The sequence below is a fragment of the Herpailurus yagouaroundi genome, unplaced genomic scaffold (genome assembly GCF_014898765.1).
Source record: "Herpailurus yagouaroundi ecotype Mexico unplaced genomic scaffold, PumYag 184, whole genome shotgun sequence".
Lineage (NCBI taxonomy): Eukaryota > Metazoa > Chordata > Mammalia > Carnivora > Felidae > Herpailurus > Herpailurus yagouaroundi.
Window position 1 is genome coordinate 11,701,264 of NW_024412415.1, and position 20,948 is coordinate 11,722,211.

Here is a 20,948-nt window from a genome sequence, read left to right on the forward strand (position 1 = left end):
GGAGCAGATGCGGACAGTGATTCTGGTGAGTGTCCTAAGTGGGTTCTTTGGGAGCTGCCAGAGTTTGAAGGGTGGGAGCTGTGCCTGCAAGTAATCCTGGAAAAAAACAAACTACATATTGACCTTGAAGCTCCCACAAGGTCAGTAAAATGGCATTAATTTAAAGGAAGGTAAGTGTGGTTGTCTGGGTCTAATTCTCATTGCCGCAAATAGAAATAAGCAGATCTTAATGGTTATATGGGTACGTTGTATCTGTGTATACAATTTGTAATTTTTAAAACATTTTATTCTGAACATTTTCAAACATAGAATAGTATAAAAAACTCCCACATACTTACCACCTAGACTAATTAATATTTTACTAAAGTTGACCATTTGTGTTTTTTTAAAAATGTTTATTTTTGAGAAAGAGAGTGCAAGTGGGGGAGGGGCAGAGAGAGACAGAGAGAGAGAATCCCAAGCAGCCTCCATGCTGTCAGCCTGATGTGGGGGTCAAAGCCATGAAGCGTGAGATCATCGCCTGATCTGAAAACAAGAGTCGGAGGCTCAATGGACTGAGCCATGAGCCATCTGGGTGCCCCTGCTTCATTTGTTTTTTTTTTAGCAGAAATATTTTAAAGTAAATCTCAGTCAGGGTTCCTGGGTGGCTCAGTCTGTTGAGCCTCCGACTTTAGCTCAGGTCATGATCTCATGGTTCATGAGTTCAAGCCCCACATTGGGCCTTCTGCTGTCAGAGCAGACCCAATTTGGATCCTCTATCCCCCTCTCTCTGCCCCTCCCCAGCTTGCACTCTCTCAATAAATAAACGTTTAAAAACTAAAAAAGTAAATCTCAGTCATTATATTTCTCCCTTACGGGGCACCTGGCTGGCTCAGTTGGTAGAGCACGCAATTCTTGAGATTGTGAGTTCAAGCTCCAAGTTGGGCCTAGAGCTTACTTAAAAAAAACACACACACACACACAAAAAACAAAAAAACAAAACAAACAAACAAAAAAACCCAAAATTTTTTTCTACCTGAGTTGGGCGGCCGACTTAGGCTCAGGTCATGATCTCACAGCTCATGAGTTTGGGCCTGCATTGGGCTCTGTGCTGACAGCTTAGAGCCTGGATCCTGCTTTGGATTCTGTGTCTCCCTCTCTCTCTCTGCCCCTTCCCTGCTAACTCTGTCTCTCTCTCTCTCTCTCTCTCTCTCAAAAATTAAACATTAAAAAGATTTAAAAAGATGTTTCCCCCTTAAATATTTTCATATATAATCTCTATAAAGGGGGGGGTATTTTTTAACGTAAACATAGTATCATCACACCTAACAAAATGAACAATACTTCTTTAATATTCTTTCATATATGGTCTGCATTTGGTTTCCTTAACTGCTGCCAAATAAACATCTTCACCTTTTGTAAGTTTTCTCAAAGACCGCCTTGGTGGAATTATTCACCTGCCTTTGGTGCCACATCATGCCTGGGGTTATTTACAGGCACTAAATTGTAAGAACCTTGAAGTAAGGGACTCATATCCTATTAATCTTTTAAATTTACTGTGCCCTTGTCCCCAGGTTAATGCCTAGATTACTACAAAACAGTACTGCATTTTGAAAAGAAACGGCATTGGCAAAGCAGTTTACAGACATCAGTGAGCAAGGGCTACACTCTAATTTTAATTTGGGGGCCATAATACATTCTTGTAAAATTTCTTTCTTCCTCTTTCTTCCTTCCTCCTTCCCCTTCTCTCTCCCTTCCTTTTTCCTCCCTTCCTTCCTGGAAACACATGACGCTTTTTAAAGAAACTTCTGACAGGAGAAGTTTGATTCTATTCAATACAAACCACAGAGAATTAATGTTGAGTTTTCTTTGATGTATTGATTACTGAACCCAACCAACCAGAAAATGTCTCCAGTTACAGCTCTGGGGTTACACAGGGAGAATCCTTATCAGAATAAGTGGGTGTGATGCTACATTTATGATCTTCCTTATATAAAACAAAACAAATCTTTGCAAATAGTAATTACTATTTATTGATGTGCTTTGCATACATTCTAACATTTTTTCCAACTGCCTCCCCTGCTAGGTTTGTTCCCATTTTACGGATATATAAACTGAGACTCATAAAGGTTAAGTTTCATTTCCTCAAAGTCCTTCAGCTAATGAAGTGTAGCAGGGGTGGGCTCTGAATTCTGGGCCATTTCACTGCAAAGCCCGAGCCTTAAACTAAAAGGGGGTTGAAACAGATCTTGGGTCTGATCATTTCCAGGAAATATGAAGGTGTTTCCCTTTTAACGTTAACTGGTAGCTTGAACCTCAAACAATTTAAAAATAATTATTTTTAATAACTATTTTTAAATAACGGCGCTTGTGTTCTTGGCTTAATTGCAGTATCTAAGAGCGCCACCATGCAGAAAGAACAGGGGTGTTGGGTGTCAGACAGGCATGGGTTCTGATTACATTTCCGCCTCTTACTATGTGACTTGAGTATCTCTGAGCCTCTATATAACATACTCACCTTGTAAAAATGCCGAAGACGATTCCGGCACAGAGTCTAGCACATGGGCTTGCTTTAATGCAGTTGTTAGCATTATTTCCGTGGTTTTGCAGCTGCCTGCATGCTCTGTGCAAGGCGAGACTGCTAGTTAAAAGACTTCCAGACGACGCCAAGGACTGAGTCGTCTCCGAGAAGGAAACCGTTCCAAACCTGATTCTCTCTGTATCTTCTCCCTCACCTGATTTTTTCCATTAAAAAAAAAAAAAAAAAAATGGGGGGGAGGGGGATGGAAATTAAAAATTTTAAAGGAACAAATCAGGACACCATGGGAGTTCTGAAGTGAATTTTACATTTAATTATAATTATCTCCATATGTGGAGATACATCTTATTTTAGAGCTTTTAATGTGATTGGATGGATTTTAATTTACCTGCCTGTTCCTGGGAGCCACACACCCCTCCATCCCTCTAGACCCCGGCTCTCCGGCTTCTTTTCCAGACCTCCTTTTAGGGGGCTTGGTTTTCATCCAGGCCTTGGCCATCAGAGCTCCGCTTGCTCTCGGTGCCGCTCTCTTGGCGGCGCTGGGCCCGGCTGGGAGCAACCTGGAGCATCAACGCCGAGCCTCAGCTCTCTGGGCGGCAAGTAAGGACCACGCCGGACGGCAGGGGGCGCCAGCTCCCGCGTTCGGCGGCTGCGCGTCCTCCAGCTGACTGTCCTGCAGGGGGCGCCCGGAAGCCGGGCGCCGGGAAGGGAAAGCGAGACAGGCTCCGCACGCCCCCCGCCAGGCCCGCGTGACCTGAGCGCCCTGGCCCGGCCCATCATTTGCGGTCCGTATATAAAGTGAGGACGCAGAGGGCTAGTTCGGTTCGGGGCGTTTTCCTCGTCCGCGCGCCGCTCTGCCCCGCCTCCCAGGTGAGCTGCTTCAGGCTGCCTAGGGGAAGGACGTTGGCCGGTTGGAGCCCGCCAGATTGGGTCCTTAGTGGCTGAAGTTTTCAGCAGCATCTTGGATTTTTTTTTAATTCTAGATTTGGCATTCAACACTGAAGTCATCATGAACCTCTTCCAACTCCTGAGGAAAAAGAAGGAAGTAAGTTTTAAAGCAATTGAAATTCTTGACTTAAAATATTAATTTTTAAAGATGAAAAGACGGTGCAAATTTTGAAGGAAGTATGTAAGATGATATAATAGTTATTCTGTTATATGTCACATGTTTCACACCGAAACATGGGAATATTCACCCTCAAACCTGTTCTCTGTTAGCTTATTCCTTTGGTGCTGATGATGACCACAGCAGCGGGTGGAGCTTTGGCTTTTGCAGTATATTCCCTTCAAAAGACTGATGTGATGTAAGTAGCCATCATTTATACAAACGTTTTTAGCAGTGCTAGATTGACCTTCCGCATATGAAATGCATGGTGTCAGTCTCCTAGTTTTACCCCCAGGATAAGAATGTCAAATTGTCAACTTGGAGTTGGGACTAGAAAGCAGCCTGATATCGGAAGACCCTTGAATTATGATATTAATAGAATAAGTTTCTTCCTTGTATCTAAGTATCCTTTCATCCACTGACCCTCCTCTCCTTCAGCAAGGTTTGATTTTTTTTTTTTTTAACTTAAGTTTTGAAATTTAAAGTTCTTAAATGGCCTTTACAGATTCATTTGTCTATAGTGAACCTAACCTCAGCTCTGGATATAGGGAGGTAAAATACCATGTATCCTGGAATATGAGGAAGTAAGAAACTTGAAACTGATCTTGGCCCAGTGCAGGGCTGGAGAGGGTGGTTATGCCAGGCTCTGGCCCAGGGGCCTTGCACCTCGGAGTTCACCATCTACAGAGTTCAAGCCCGGCCCCTCTCCCTGTCCCAGAAACCAGGGCAAGAACGTTTTTGCTTGCATTTATCCTGGCATTTCCACCCCCATTGCTGTTCAGCTTATGGGAACATTCTCCAGTTCAGCCCAATAAAAGGAATACAGACCTTTCACCCTGCAGAGGAATCGATCCTTAATGTTTGAGCCAAATCGTGAAGTTCCCTTAAGAAACCTTCCATTAATTTCAGCGAACTAACAGATAAATGCCTGTTTGTCAGTCTAGGTCTGTCCTGTGATGTCCCAGCATGCTTATAGACCCCACTGTCAGAGTTGGTTTAAATTTACTTACTTTGATGTTTAATCAGCTTTCTTTTACTTTTTAGCATTGATCGGAAAAAAAATCCAGAACCTTGGGAAACTGTGGATCCTAATGTACCTAGCAAGGTATTGCTAAATTAAAAAGTGGTTTACACTTACCCCAAGCTTTAGCACCCTTGCAGCAAAATGGATTTAATACCTTTCCCTTTTGGGGCACCTGGGTGGTTCAGTTAGTAAAGCAGCTGACTCTTGATTTTGGCTCAGGTCATGATCTCGTGGTTGGTGAGCTCAAGCCCCTCGTTGGGCTCTATGCTGACAGCGTGGAGCCTGCTTTGGATTCTCTCTCTCTGCCCCTCCCACACTCATTTTCTCCCTCTCCGAATAAATAAATAACTTTAAAAAATACCTTTCACTTTCAGGGTGCCTTTGAGTGTAGTGGTAAAGGGAGTGCTATGGAATTATGGAGATCTAGTTCAAATCCTTGTTCCATTATTCACAGGTGATTTTGGACAACCTGGCCTTTCTGAGGCTCTCAGAATCTCTAAACTGGGCTCAATAATAGGATTCTACCTCAGAGTTAAGAGGATTAAAGAATGTAAAATACATAACGCCCTTTAGCATAGTGCCTAGCCCATAGTACATACTTAAATATTAACTTTTATCATTATTGTAATATATTATCTCATTGTATCCATTGCTTATCTAAGGTTAATACAAGGTCTATTGTGATAAATAACAGGAGCTCCTGAAAACAGGAGTGGCGTTCTCTTTACGCAAAATCACCTAACAGTCGCTCATTCTTTTAAGACTATAGCAAAGACTTTTTTATATTTCTGAGTCTGTTGGAATCAACACTACTTAGATCTGTCAGGAAAGCTTTTTTTAAACAAAACTTTCAAATAGTAGAGTTTGACCTAGTGAGGGACATTTAGAATCTTTAAAACTACCTGCATCTCTAAGCAAAAAAAGTCAGGGAAAGACAAGTACCATATGATTTCATTCATATGTGGAATTAAGAAACAAAACAAATGAGCAAAGGAAAAATGAGAGAGACACCAAGAAACAGATTCTTAACTATAGAGAACAAACTGATGGTTGCCAAAGGGTGGCGGGTCGGGGGATGGGTGAAGGAGGTGATAGGGATTACGAGCACACTTATCATGATGAGCACTGAGTAATGTACAGAAACGTTGAGTCACTATATTGTACAACTGAAACTAATATAACACTGTAGGTTAACTATAACTGAAATTAAAATTAAAATTTTTTTAATGTTTATTTATTTTTGAGAGTGGGGGAAGGGCAGAGAGAGAGGGAGACCGAGGATCCAAAGCGGGCTCTGCACTGACAGCAGAGAGCCCCTGATGCAGGGCTCCAACTCATGAACTGTGAGATCATGACCTGAGCCGAAGTTGGTTTCTCAACGAACTGAGCAACCCAGGCGCCCTCCAAAAATTTTTTGAAACAACAAAAAAAAAACCTATCTACATCTCCTGTGTCCTGGGGTATGGTATGTATGGGGTATGTCCTATGTCCTGTAACTGTGACGATAAATGAGAACCTCCGAATTTGAGTTTTTGGGAAGTCAAGGACTATCCACAGCTCTATCCCTTTTCCCTTACTGCATAACTTAGATCATGTGTACCTTTGTTGAGTAATTACAATGAGGAAGTTTGGTTAAGAGCCTACTGTGTGCCAAGCCCTGTGCTAGAGTATTTTACATCCACTCACCGGGAGCAGACACACTTTTTGAACTTATAATTCACCTAAAGCCATAGGAAGCTTAGAAATCTAGAACCTGTTATGTGAAAGTGGGCAAATGTATATGACCTTTCTTGATGATCCTATAACACTCAGGAACCCAAAGGCTTTTTAGAGCTCATATTACTGTTTTGTGCATGTTCTTAGAGATGGGAAGAAATGGTTCTTTGACTACAAATACTATGGTGATGCTCTTTCCAAAAGGGAGTGTGGACAACCCTAAAAAGGGACATGAGGATGAAGGACAGATCCTGAAAAACATTTGTATTTTCCTTCTTTTTTTTCAAGCTTATAACAATCAACCAACAATGGAAGCCCATTGAAGAGTTGCAGAAGGTCCGAAGGGCCACCAAATGACCAGCTCTTGCTTCTTTCTTCCAAAGAGTACTCTATGAATCTAGTGGAAACATTTCTGCACAAACTAGATTATGGATACCAGTGTGCGGAAATGCTTCTGCTACATTTTTAGGGCTTGACTACATTTTTGGACTCTGGATAGGAATTATAAAGGTAGTGCAGCAATAACCACGTAGTTCAAAAATAAGTTGGTGTTTATTTTCTTGTTGTAAATTTAATGTTGCGTATTGAAATTTTTATGTTTATGATGCCTGAATATTTTCCTAAAGTGTATAAAGATTTGTGAACTAGATTGTCTATAATAAAATACTATTTGTGCAAGATTTCTTAAAGATACATCTTTAAATAGAGGAGAAAGTCTTTTTATGGAAGAGAAACCTACTTTGAAGCATGGAGCTTCATTTTCTAAAACAACATACAGTGCAAATTTGTGTGTAAACTTTTCTTCCAAGTTTATTCATTCACCAGAAATTTATTGAGCCCCTGCTGTTAGCTATGCCCTGTTCTTGTGCAGGTGAGATAAAGCAGTGAATGAAACCAAACTTTGGAAGGAGATGAATAAAAGATGGTAAGCACAATGAGGAAAATGAAGATGATATGGGGGATGAGACTTGCATGACAATTGGGCTTGGAAGGAAGTGCTGGGATTACAACGTAGGAAGGTGGGGCACGCCGAAACCGGCCTTGCAGATGCCAAGGATAACATGGTTCTCCCGTGAGGGTGGGGGAGGGGAGAATGGAGAGCTTTGCCCATGCACGATAGAGTCCAGGGCCACTCTTGACTCTGGCCAATGGTGACTTGGAGACTAAAGGTGCAACCAAACCCACATGCTCCTGGGCTCCCCGTTGACTTTTCTTAAAAATAGGACCAAGTATGGGGCGCCTGGGTGGCTCAGTTGGTTAAGTATGTCACTCTCGGTTTCAGTTCAGGTCATGATCTCACAGGTAGTCAGTTCAAACCCCAAGTTGGGCTCTTGCACTGATAGCATGGAGCCTTCTTGGGATTCTCACTCTGCCCCTTGCCTGCTTGTTCTCTCTCTCTCAAAATAAATAAACTTAAAAAAAAATGGGACCAAGTAGGAATTGCTTTTCATTAAGTTATTTTTAAAAAAAGGAGGTATAATTTATTAAAAAAAGGAGCTATGAACACACCATAGTATTCATCCATGTAAAGTGCACACTTCATTGGTTTTTACTGTATTCACACAAAATTCTAAAACCACCTCCACCATCTGACTCCAGGATATTTTCATCACCCTAAAGAGAACCCTCTACCCATTAGCAGTCATTCCCCTATTCCTGACCCCTCTGCTCCCAGCCCCAGGCAAACACTGATAAACTTAGTCTTTATGGATCTGCCCATGCTGGACATTTCACATAAATGAAATCATACATTATGTAGCCTTTGTCTCTAGCTCTTTTAACTTAGCATAATGTTTTCAAGATTCATCCCTGTTGTGCCATGTGTGAGTATTTTATTCCTTTTTATGACTAATTTTCCATTGTATGGATGTACCATATTTTGTTTATCCATCAGTTGATGTGGATTGTTTGCACTTTTTGGTTGTTACATCAGTAATACTGCTGTGAACAGCCACGTCCAAGTTTTTGTGTAGCCATACATTTTCAGTTCTCTTGGGTGTTCATCACCTCTTTTAAATAAAGATGATACATGCTTTTAAAATTTTCCATCTGAGGGGCTCCTGGGTAGCTCAGTCAGTTAAGCATCGAACTTTGGCTCAGGTCATGATCTCACGGTTCGTGGGTTTGAGCCTGGCGTTGGGCCCTGTGCTGATGGCTCAGAGCCTGGAGCCTGCTTCAGATTCTGTGTCTCCCTCTCTCTGCCCCTCCCCTGCTCCTGCTCTGTCTCCTTCTGTCTCTCAAAAATAAATACACGTTAAAAAAATATTTTTTTAATAAAAAAATTCCATCTGAGGAGCACCTGGGTGGCTTGGTCAGTTGAGCGTCCAACTCTTGATTTCAGCTTAGGTCATGATCCTGTCATGGGATTGAGGCCCGTATCAAGCTCCACGCTGACCATGGACCTGGCTTGAGATTCTCTGTCCCTCTGCTCCTCTTCATCCCTCGCAGCTCTTTCTCTCTCTCAAAAAAAAAAAATAATAATAATTTAAAAAAATTGTTTTAGTTTCCATCTGAATATAATAGAAATTTGAGAGAAGGGCTAAATTCCTATCATCTTCCCGGCAATAAAAAATAACTAGCTCTTGCTAGAGACTTGGCGATTCTGAAAGGATTAAAACAAGACTACTTCCGCCAACCTTTGTGATTCCTTATCACCTCATTTTCCCAGATGAAAATCTCCAGTGGTTGATCTCACGGTATTACCTGTACCAATTAGGAAGCAAAATTTTATTTGCTTAAGTTTTTAAAGTGCACTATGGTACCCTTTAGGCAAATAAAAATGAACAACTTTGTGAAGTTTGGCCAATTAGGAGAACAAACTGCAGAGTGTTTTGTGAGGGGTAACCTTTCAACTTTAAAACACAAACCTGATTGAAATGCAGTAGCTTTAAGGGATGGACATGACAATGGAGGACGGCAGGTTTGGGAGGAAGAAACCCCAAGAGCAATATTGATAATTAAATTTCAACACTGACTGATTTTATTTTTGCTTGTGTTCTTAGCATTTGCCCCAAATGTTTTATTTTGAAAATTTTCAAATATGTGGAAAAGGTGGAAAATCAGTACAAGGAATACTCACAACTTTTAATCAAACATTTTGCCACATTCACCACATTGCCATATGTATCTCTCTGCATATTATTATGCTCTTTTAAAATGAACTCTTTGAAGGAGTGCCTGGGTGGTTCAGGCAGTTAAGCGTCCAACTCTTGATTTTGGCTCAGGTCATGATCTCATAGTTCATGAGATTGAGCCCCACACTGGGACAGTGTGGGGCCTGCTTGAGATTCGCTCTTCTCTCTTTCCCTCTCTCTGCCTCTTACCCGCTGTGATCTCTCTCTCTCAAAATAAATAAGTAGAAATTTAAATATATAAATAAATAAAATGAGCTCTTTGAAAATGAGTATACACCTCATACGGCTTCTTATACCTAAGGGAAAGACATTATAGCTAACTGTAATACCATTATCATTCCTAAGAAGATTCACACTAATTCAATTGTATCACCCAACATACAATCCATTTCTATTTTCTCTAATTGTAATGTCCTTTATAGCTGTATTTTTTTTTTGAGAAATGAAAACATTTTATTTCTGTCTTTTTTTTTCTATAATTTATTTATTTTTTATAATTTACATCCAAGTTAGTTAGCACATGGTGCAACAATGATTTCAGGAATAGATTCCTTAAGCCCCTTACCCATTAAACCCACACCATCACCCCCTACCCCCTATCCCACAACTTCTCCAGTAACCCTCTGTTCTCTATATTTAAGAGTCTCTTATGTTTTGTCCCCCTCCCTGTTTTTATATTATTTTTGCTTCCTTTCCCTTATGTTTATCTGTTTTAGATCTTAAAGTCCTCATATGAGTAAATTCATATGATATTTGTCTTTCTCTGACTAATTCCACTTAGCATAATACCCTCTAGTTCTATCCACGTAGTTGCAAGTGGCAAGATCTCATAATATTCCATTGTATATATGTACCACATCTTCTTTATCCATTGATCCATCAATGGACATTTGTGCTCTTTCCATACTTTGGCTATTGTTGATAGTGCTGCTGTAAACATTGGGATGCACGTGTCCTTTTGAAACAGCATATCTGTATCCCTTGGGTAAATACCTAGCAGTGCAATTGCTGGGTCGTAGGCTAGTTCTATTTTTAACCTTTTGAGGAAACTCCATACTGTTTTCCAGAGTGGCTGCACCAGTTTGCATTCCCACCAGCAGTGCAAAAGTGTTCCTCTTTGTCCACATCCTCGCCAACATGTGTTGTTGCCTGAGTTGTTAATGTTAGCCATTCTGACGGCTATGAGGTCGTATCTCATTGTGGTTTTGATTTGTATTTCCCCGATGATGAGTGATGTTGAGCATTTTTTCATGTGTCTGTTTGCTATCTGGATGTCTTCTTTGGAGAAGTGTCTATTCATGTCTTCTGCCCATTTCTTCACTGGATGATTTGTTTTTTGGGTGTTGAGTTTGATAAGATCTTTATAGATTTTGGATACTAACCCTTTATCTGACATGTCATTTGCAAATATCTTCTCCCATTCCATCAGTTGCCTTTTAGTTTTGCTGATTGTTTCCTTCACGTGGAGAAGCCTTTTATTTTGATGAGGTCCCAAGAGTTCATTTTTGCTTTTGTTTCCCTTCTGGAGACGTATTGAGGAAGAAGTTGCCGCGGCTAAGGTCAAAGAGGTTTTTGCCTGCTTTCTCCTCGAGGATTTTGATGGCTTCCTGTCTTACACTGAGGTCTTTCATCCATTTTGAGTTTATTTTTGTGTATGGTGTAAGAAAGTGGTCCAGGTTCATTCTTCTGCATGTCACCGTCCAGTTTTCCCAGCACCACTTGCTGAAGAGACTGTCTTTATTCCATTGGATATTCTCTCCTGCTTTGTCAAAGATAGTTGGCCATACATTTGTGGGTCCGTTTCTGGGTTCTCTATTCTGTTCCATTGATCTGAGTGCCTGTTTTTGTGCCAGATAGCTGTATTTTTATGTCTGGAATCCAATTCAAGATTCGCTTGTTGCATATGATTGTTAGGTCGTTTGTACTGAGTATTTGACAAATATGTGGTCATCAAAATGACTCCATAGGAGCATTGTAGAACTGTTATCTCTATAGAGTTTGATCTGGATAAAATACTCCTGGGTGTGGACTTCAAATTTTCAAAATTTGAGATATAATAATGTTTTCATGTAATTTAAAGAAATTTAAGAAATTGCACATGATTGAGCATCCACTATGTGGTAGGCATGGTGCTGGCCTCAAGAATCTGGCATAGGAAAGGCTCGCACTTATGAACAAATCAAAGCAATACAGTGACCACACAGCAAGGATAGAACTGAGCATAAAGTACAAAAAAAAGCTTCCCAAAAAACGCGGATCGCTGAAAGACTGAGCAGTCTGGCTTCTTGAAAAACCAATCATTGGAAGTCAGCAGTTCAGTTGAAGTAGAGGGGCATGTTTACCAAGGCACAGAGGGGCTAAAATAGCCTATCTTCTGGGAACTTGAAGTCGGTTAATGTGTGGAATTTAATATCGGAGTGTAGAGTGGGATACATGGAACATGCAAGGCCCTTTATGCTATTATCCTGCAGGCACAAAGGAACCAGAAAAGGGTTTTAAGCTGTGGAAGGAGAGAATACACTTTACTTAATGGGGCGTTGGCTACGGCAAGTAGAAGTAGGGCGTGCACGCTGGAAGGGACTTCGTGGTTGGAGGCCAGAGACCAGCTGCTGCCAACGGTCTAGGGTGCAGGTAGTGAGGGCCATAACCTTTGCCTTGGTTAAAGCAATGGCAGAGAGAATAGAAAAAGAGAGGGTGCGTTTGAGGGACATTGATGAGAAGACTTCAAGGCTCATTGAAGGTAGATGGAGGATGTCCAAAATGACTCCCTGGTTTCTCACCTGAGGAAGTGGGTAGGGGGTGGTGCCAAGATAGAGAATATAGGAGGGAAACAAAATGGAATATTCAAGGGAAAGGTAGATAATGAGGGAAATGAGTTAGACTTTGGAATTGTTGCCTTTGAAAACCCAGTGAGCTATGTAGGTAGATTGCTTCTGGAGAACTGCAAGGAGGTGTGAGCTGGAGGCAGTTCAGGGGCGGTAAGACCAAGGACGTGCCTACAGAGGGCAGAGGGTATCAAAGGGAAATGAAGACCGAAGAGAGAGGAATGTTATCATGAAGGGCGTGGGTAGAGGAGGAGGATCTGATCCCTGACGGGGACTGAGAGGTCATGGCCAGGGAAGGAGGACTGAGACATGCGTCCAGGGGCCCAGAGAGGGAGGAGTGCTCTTCCCTGTCAGATTTTTCCAGCAATTAAACCAGAGTCCATTCAACTTTATGGCCTTGAGCCTTAAGCAAACATCTATTATTTTCTCTTACATAAAAAATTAGATGTGAAGCTTAGATAAATAAGCTTTCTGAATAAAAACGTTAAAATCACATTCGATATCACTAAAAACTGGCCTGGGGTCTAATTAAATACTCATTCATCATATTTTCCCCCTTTGGAAGATTGTGTCACATTTTAGTTGAGACTTTCCGGTAGAGAGTGAAATTACAGGCTCTGAAATCAGATTGTTCTGCCACTTAGCACTTGTGTTGCTTTGGACAAGCCTCAGATTTCTCATCTATAAAACTGGGTTAATTTGTACTTGCTTAGGTTAGTTGTGAAAATCAGGTGAGACAATAAAATACTGAAAGAGGTGTTTTGCATGTACAGGGCTAGTTGTTCAAAAAGTGTTCCCTTCTTTAAAAAAAAAAATTATCTCTGTAAAGTAGAAGGGTCTTAATGTATTTAAAAGTATATTCTTCCGTGGCTGGGAACATTGCCTGTTTGAAATTCACACATACCTACCTGTAGTAACTGGTCCGCTTTGGGTGCACAACGCCCCAATTATAAACCTTTGGGAGAGCACAAACACACCTATAGATAAATACATCTCACCTCAGCTCTCATCTACATAGATACCTAGCTGGAGATAAGAATCCCTACATATATGCCCACATAGATGTGCTCACATCCAGAAAACACATAGTAACAAAAATATTTATATATATAGATAAATACATATAAATATTAGAAATATTTATATGTAAATATATAAATATATAAATATTATAAATATACATTATAAATATATGAATATATATTATAAATATTATAAATATATAAATATAAATATTCATATATAAATATTATAAATATATAAATATAAACATTTATTATATACACAAATATAATATTATAAATATTTATATATATAAATATTTGTATATATTTATTATATATATTGTATATATGTATATATATACACATATATATGTATATACATATGTATATATATACATATATATGTATGTATATATATGTATGTATACATGTATATATATGTCTATATATATACACATATATATACATATATATGTATATACATATACATATACATATATATGTACATACATACATATATATGTATATATGTACATACATACATATATACACATATATATGTATGTATGTACATATATATGTATATACATATACATATCCTGGGGCACCTGGGTGGCTCAGTTGGTTGAGCATCTGACTGACTCTTGATTTCGGTTCAGGTGATGATCCCAGGGTGGTGAGGTCAAGCCCCATGCTGGCAGCATGAAGCCTGCTTAAGATTCTCTCTCTCCCTCTCCCTCTGCCCCTCCCCCCCACTCATGTTCTCTTTCTCTCTAAAATTAAAATATGTATGTATACATATATACATATATGCCTCCATAGAGACAAATGTCTGTATTTTAGTAATCACTATATTCACACAAGTACATTACATATATTCTCACATTCAAAAGTGATGATATGTGGTTTGAACAAGGAAGGCAGGTGAAGTTGGGTGCATGTACCTAAGACAGCTATAGAAATTTAAAAACATGGAGCAGGGGGTATTGCCTGGGTAGCTCAGTTGGTTAAGCATCCAACTTCAGCTCAGGTCATGATCTCGTGGTTCTTGAGTTTGAGCCCCACATCAGGCTCTGTGCTGACAGCTCACAGCCTGCAGCCTGCTTCAGATTCTGTGTCTCCCTCTCTCTCTGCCCCTTCCCTGCTCATGCTCTCTCTCTCTCTCTCTCTCTCTCTCTCTCTCTCAAGAATAAACATTAAAAAAAAGAAATCAAATTAGTTTTTCTGGTCATTGGCCCTTATAGCATCTTTTCCCCATGCTTAGAAAGTTGCCTCAGGTAATTATGTAATTTTTCTCTAGAAACTAAAGCTTTTGTTTTGGTTTTCATGGTGTTTTATTCCATCATTTGCCTGTGTGCATGTTACTTAGCTTTAAAATGAAAATTAGAATAAAATGAAGGAAAACTCCAAATTTTATAACTCTGGAAGACATGCTAAAACCAACTTTCTCATTCAGCTGGTATGACTTATAACACATATATAATAAAATACTGCTTGTTTGGAGAGTGGGCATACTGTTTAAAAAATTACACTCCACTTTTTCGTATTTACATCAAGTAATGTATGTGATTTTTCCTTTACATAGTTGTGTGTAATCATGAAGTTGATACTATTCCTTGGTGGTTGTTAAGGATATATTGCCTCAGGAAAGTTAGCCTGACTTATTTCATAATGCCTTTGCTTATCTGAATTTTCCTTTTCAACATAAATGAGAAATGAATCTGTACCACAAGACCAATGTGACCTGTAGTTTGCTTGTTATTTGGAGACAAGTGCATTAAGTTTAGATATAACAAAATGAATCGGTCTTAATGCTTCAGTTAGAAGAGGGTTTTTTTTTTTTTTTTTATGTTTGTTTTTGAGAGACAGACAGAGAGACAGAGCGACAGAGCGAGAGCAGAAGAGGACAGGCAGAGAGAGAGGACACAGGATCTGAAGCAAGCTCCAGGCTCTGAGCTGTCAGCACAGAGCCCGAAGCGGGGTTCAAACTCACAAATCATGAGATCAGGACCTGTGTTGAGGTTGGCTTAACCGACTGAGCCATCCTGGCACCCCTATAAGAGTTTTGATAATTATATACACCCATGAAGGTATCATGCAAAACAAGCTATTGAGCATTTCTATCACCCCAGAAGGTTCTCCTGTGACACTTTTTAAATTAAAAACCACCAAACTGTACATGTAAAAAGGGTGAATTTTATTGTATGTGAATTATTGCCCCCCTCTCTAAAAAAGAAAAAAAAATCTGTTGCACATTTACTTGCTTTCTTACCTTCAGAAATAAGAGAGGCTGGCATAATTTTTTCCCTCCATATGAAGTAATCCTCTAGCCTATATATTACATTTGATTTGCTTTTTTTCTGAAAACAGGAAATTGGACATTGCTGAAGATTGTAAGAAACACACTAACAAGATCACCTGGACCAGGACTCCTAGTTCAGTCTGTCCCTGCAGGGACAACAAATAGGCTTCCTTGGGCTGTGGTGTGGAGAGACCTTGGAGCAAAGTGTGGACACTGGGTTTACCTAGTGTCTAAGTGATACAAATATTACCACCTGCAGAGGAAGGGCCCAGGCAGAGTGCAAGAGTCCCCATAGCAACAAGGCTATCCCGGCAGTAAATCCTCTGTAGGGCAAGGCTGTAACCAAGTGAAGCAGGAGAAGGTATAGTTGACTTCACAGCTGGACTAGCATATGCTTCACCAACTCCTGTGCCACTAGGGTACGTCAGAGCTCGCCCAGAGAGCAGGGAGCCCTCCGTGGCACCAGATCAAGTCCTCCACTAGCAATCTAATTCTGTCAGTAGGACAGCGGTCCTCAGACTTCAGCCGTGCATCAGAATCTCCCGGAAGGCACATTGAAATGTGGATTGCCGGGCCCCAAACCCAAAATTTCTGCTTTGGTGTGTCTGGGGTGGGAGCCAAGGATCTGGGTTTCTAACAAGTTCCCAGGTAAGACTGATGCTGCTGGTTGGGGGACCACACTTTGGGCACAGTGCTGAAGCTCTTTGCCCCTTACAATATTTGGTAATTAGTGGGGATTTCTGCCCACTCAGTAACATCTTAGTCCAGTCCCTAGCCACCAGTTGAACTCTCGCTGGTGGCCTGAGGAGAGCAGGGTCAGGCCAGGCATGGAAGATTCAAGGGCGGGAACGCCTCTCCCAGGCAGGCTGCCCTGATTGCCTGCTTAGTCACTCTGGTCGGGTGACTTACCCTGAGGAGCGGTGGATTTATCGGGCATGTGCGTAAATGCATCTGCATTTGTGAACATCATTTCTCTGCAGAGATGACACTGCTGACCACCCGTATCAGGACCGATGACAGTGGTTCTGCCATTGTGACAATCAAATCAAACATTAATCCAGCTTCACAGCTGACACGGCGGGCCAGGAGCAAGCAGACAGGCCAGCACTTGACTCCAGGATCTGTCCGTTAGGAGCTGGGTGCCCTGGGCAAGTTTCCTAACTTCTCAGAACCTTGCTTTGCAAAGGGGGATTCATCTCAGGGGTAGGCCTGTGGGCTGGGTTAATACTTACAAATGTTTTCACTGAGATATTACATTCCTGCATCACTTCCTCACTGATCTTCCTTCCGGTTTTAAGGCAGGAGCATCCCTTGCCTCAGGGTGAGGGCTCAGGTGTGAGCCCTGTCCCACTCCTAGGGCAGTTGGGTTAGATGGGCAGCATGGGCAGCATCTGGGGGGGGGCACCCCAGGCCAACCAACTCTGAATCTCAGGATTCTGTGTTTTAACACATAAACCCTTCAGGTTATTATGTGTGGCTAAAGTTTGAAATGCTCTGGTCTAGAACAAGGAAGTTTCAGCATAGAAGCTTCAAAATCCACAGCTGAGACCATAGCCCAAAAGCCAGGGTGCACCATAGCCCAAAAGCCAGGGTGTGTATGTATGCAGCATAAGGTAAGAGAGAAAGAGTGTTCCTTGGGAGGGACAAAGCTCAGGCTGCAACAGAGCTCATGTTCTAAGCCATGGAGTCGGGAAGAACAGTAGCATCTGTACATCCAAAGGGAGAAGCAATTTGATGAGCAAGAAAGAGAATGAGAGGGGGTGAGCTTAGATCTTAGGGGGCCTGTTGTGTTTTCAGTCCCCTTCTCAAAGACCCCAGGAGGCCTGGCTTGCAAAGGCTCACTAGGCCACTCAGACCCTCTCTGGAGCTTAAGGAAGAGACAGACAGGAGTTACAGTTAGAGGCACACAACCTGGGGAGAAGAGTCAGGGCTGAGAAGCTGTAACAGGGCCACTTGCACCCCAAGTTACTGAGGGAGTAGAGATGGAGGAAAGCCAGTCAGGAGAGAGAGAGAGAGAGAGAGAGAGAGAGAGAGAGCTGAGGAGAAAGCCAGAAGCCTAGTGGACAGAGTACCTGTCCAGGGCCAGTAGGATTATTAGCATGAGCTACGAGCCCTGAAAAGGCATGAGGGCAGTTCAGGGGCAAAGCATCAGAGGGAACAGAGTCCTCATCCATCTCCTGGTTGTTGACACACTATTTGGTTTCTGAGTCTCATGTGGCTGGTCCGAGGGTCACTCCTCCAGGCCTGCCCTTAATCTCACCCTGTGCTGACCCTGGAGAAGGTTCTGTCTGGGGTCATCCCTTGTGGACCTTTGGCTCTAGAGGAGCTGGCACTAAGGAGGATGTCACCCCAGGGTCCTGCGGCTGGGGAAGGGGCCTGGGAGGTGTCTGACCTGTGCTGCCCTGCACTGTTGGGCAATCCGGGTGTGGCCTCAAGGTTCCTGGAAAGTTGGCTCACTTCCTTCTTTGCTGACCGAAAACAACCTCAGACGCCCATGGTGAGATCAGTTTCAGTTTAATCTGCTTTGCATAAAAAAACAAAAGTCCTCTTTCCTCTTGACCAGAAAACTTAGCCCTAGAAGCTTGAGGTGGCATGAGGAAGGACGGGGCAGTCAGAAGCCTCGGGTTTTCCTCTTGTCCTTCAGGGTCCTGGGGGGAAATCACCCAAGCAGCCAACGTGTGCCCGGCATCTTGCTAAGCAAACTCTGGAGCACAGTCCATAATGGTGGTTTGGTGGGTCGATGTGCAGACCTCTTCCTCAAAGAAGCCTTCTCTGACCCCTACACAGACCCTCTCCCCTGGACTCCCACTGTCCTGGGGCTCTTGCCTTAGATACGTTATGTAGTGTCATTTGATGTGCCTTGGTGAAAGTAATTCATTTCTTCCCCCACAAAAGTGGAGCTCCACGAGGAGCTATTTTTTTTTTTTTTTTTTTTTTGCATCACTAGCCGCTGGATCACTAGCCGCTGGCATGTGCCTGGCACATAGAAGGCACTCATCTATGTGTTGAATAAATGCATACCTCAAACGCCGAAGATTCCGTATGCCAGGGATCCGTCATGGCATGAGTCTTTGCAAAATGATTCGTCACTGGGCTTCATCATCCAGAAAACTTTTAAGGACCGTGTGTCACATGCCAGGTATCGTACCAGGCAATATGGGGAGGAAGGGGCTTAGGTAAACGTAAAACGGGACCTCTACCCTTAATGAGTGCAGGCTGGGGGTGAGACCCACCTTCTGCCATGGCTGCTCTGGGGCCTCACCGGTGGTTCTCCTGCACGGAAAGCCAGTTCCCGTATGGTCACGGTGGGGTGCAGCCATGAGGCACAGCCTAACCCCCAAGATTCCAAGAACAGACATGGCCACCCTAAGCGATGGCTTCTCATAGTCAGCCGGTCGTGACTCGTGACTTAGAACTAGAGAGGCAGAAGTTTGACATCGGGGGACATCTGGGAGACGGCCTAAGTCCATTCGCCCTGAGCCCCCGGGTGGGAGCCCAGCCCTGCTGCCCGAGGGCCCATGTGACCTGGGAAGCCCCATGCCCACCGCGCTGAAAAGCTGCACCTCAAGCTCTGTGGCGAAGAGCCAATGAAACTGTGCTCACAGCACCTCTGTGAGGAGCAGGGTCTCAAGGGTCCTCACCAGCGAATGAGGACGGTGTCCGGGGTCCTCCAGACACGCGCACCGTGCTGCCAGTCTCCATCGCACTGGGCCGGGGACTCACGGCTCCTCAGATGTTCTGGGGTAGGGTCATGCTCCCCACCGGGCAAGTATGCCCAGGTCACCATTTGCTTTCGATACTTGTGCCCTGAGTCACTGCCCGGGCCTGAGAAGGGGAAATCCAGCCTTGCTGCCTGCAGCCACACAGCCCGGCTCCACTAGCTCTGGGGAGCCTCACTGCCCCTCAGGGCCTGCGGGAGCAGGGGGTCCAGCGGCTGCCGCGTGCTGAAGTCACATGGTGGGCCCACTCTGCTCCCACAGAGCCCGCCTACTGGGACGTGTGGTAGTGGGTGGCGTTTTGCCCTCCCTGCCTGCCTGCGGCCCACAAGCCACCCATCCAGGCTCCTCACATCAGCGGTCTTCACTGTAACCCACAGATCTTGGCTCCTTCACACGGAAAGCTGGGCGGCGCCCCGGAGAGCCCACGCCCCCTTGCATGGAAACCATGGAATTTCCCCAGCACGTTGTCTTTGGCAACTCCAATGCCACAGGAAGGTCAGGACTGGTGAGACACGGAGAGAATGTAAGGGAGGAAGTGCCGGTCCTGCCTACGCTGCCGGGGGCCCCTCCCAGGAGGACAGGACAGCTCGTGTCTCCACAAACAGGACCCTGACACGAGCGGGAGCGTCGCGGCGGCAGGTGGGTCTCCCCTTACGCATTTGACACTGGCCTCCCTCATTTCAGCAGAGGTGGGGGGACTCAGCCCTGACTGCACATTAGAACCCCCATGCCCAGGCTGCACCCCACCTCAGTTACATCAGCATCTCTGGGTGGGACCAGGGTAGGCACCAGTCTTTTTAAAGCCCCGTGGCGCCCCCCCCCAACTGGTGTTTGCAGAATGCAGACAATGCTGAGGGCCACAACTGAGAAAATAAAACACTTGTAACAGACCTTTCTGTTTGAGCATGTGATGTCTGGGGGAACCACAGCCTGGGTTCAAATCCTGCCCTCATGACTTACAAGCAAGTCTCTCCACTTGTGAAAGCCTCAGTCTCCTCGTCTGTGAAGTGAGACTAATAACAAAAGTGCCTACGTCCCAGGGCTGACGTCAGATTACATGCAATAAACTGCTTACACCCGCACTGGTCTGTCAGTCCAGGCATTTTTCCCTACAGCTAGTACTCTTCTCTCCCCGTCTGTACCCCCAAATTGTCCATTCCTGTGTCTACTCCAGCTTCTGAGTTTCTAGTACTTTGTATAGTGCTTTGCACATAACCGTCCCCAATAAATGAGTTGGAAGGGGATTCTTGCGTCACATTGAGACTTGCTTCCTAATTTAGCTCTGGAATAAATGCAGGGTCCACGTATTGATTTAGTTTAGTCATGTATTCCTTTGTTTTGTTTTGTCTTTCGAGTGTCTACTCTGTGCCACGCTCCAAGAATTTGAAAAGACACATTGCTGTCATTGAGGAGTTGAGAGTCCAGTGGGGACACAGATTCGTGACCTTGTATTTTCTTTATTGTCCTATAAAGTTGGCACAGAAGCCCTGCAGACACACTGAGGAGGAGGGAGGCTTCTACACGGAGGGTGGGAGATGACCTCGGAGCTGGGTCTCCTGAGAAGGAGCTTGCTCTATGGAGAAGCAAGGAAGGGCATTAAA

The 20,948-nt window shown here is 43.4% G+C and overlaps 1 protein-coding gene across 1 annotated transcript; it reads left to right on the forward strand.

Annotated features, from left to right (window-relative positions):
- Positions 1 to 3,253: 3,253 nt before the first annotated feature.
- COXFA4L3 (cytochrome c oxidase associated subunit FA4L3) lies at positions 3,254 to 7,043 on the forward strand. The gene is made up of 5 exons (XM_040492581.1): positions 3,254 to 3,388; positions 3,502 to 3,563; positions 3,737 to 3,822; positions 4,668 to 4,728; positions 6,652 to 7,043. The coding sequence occupies exons 2-5, from the start codon at positions 3,528 to 3,530 to the stop codon at positions 6,718 to 6,720; spliced, it is 252 nt and encodes an 83-aa protein (XP_040348515.1). The 5' UTR covers positions 3,254 to 3,388; positions 3,502 to 3,527; the 3' UTR covers positions 6,721 to 7,043.
- The last annotated feature ends 13,905 nt before the right edge of the window (positions 7,044 to 20,948 follow it).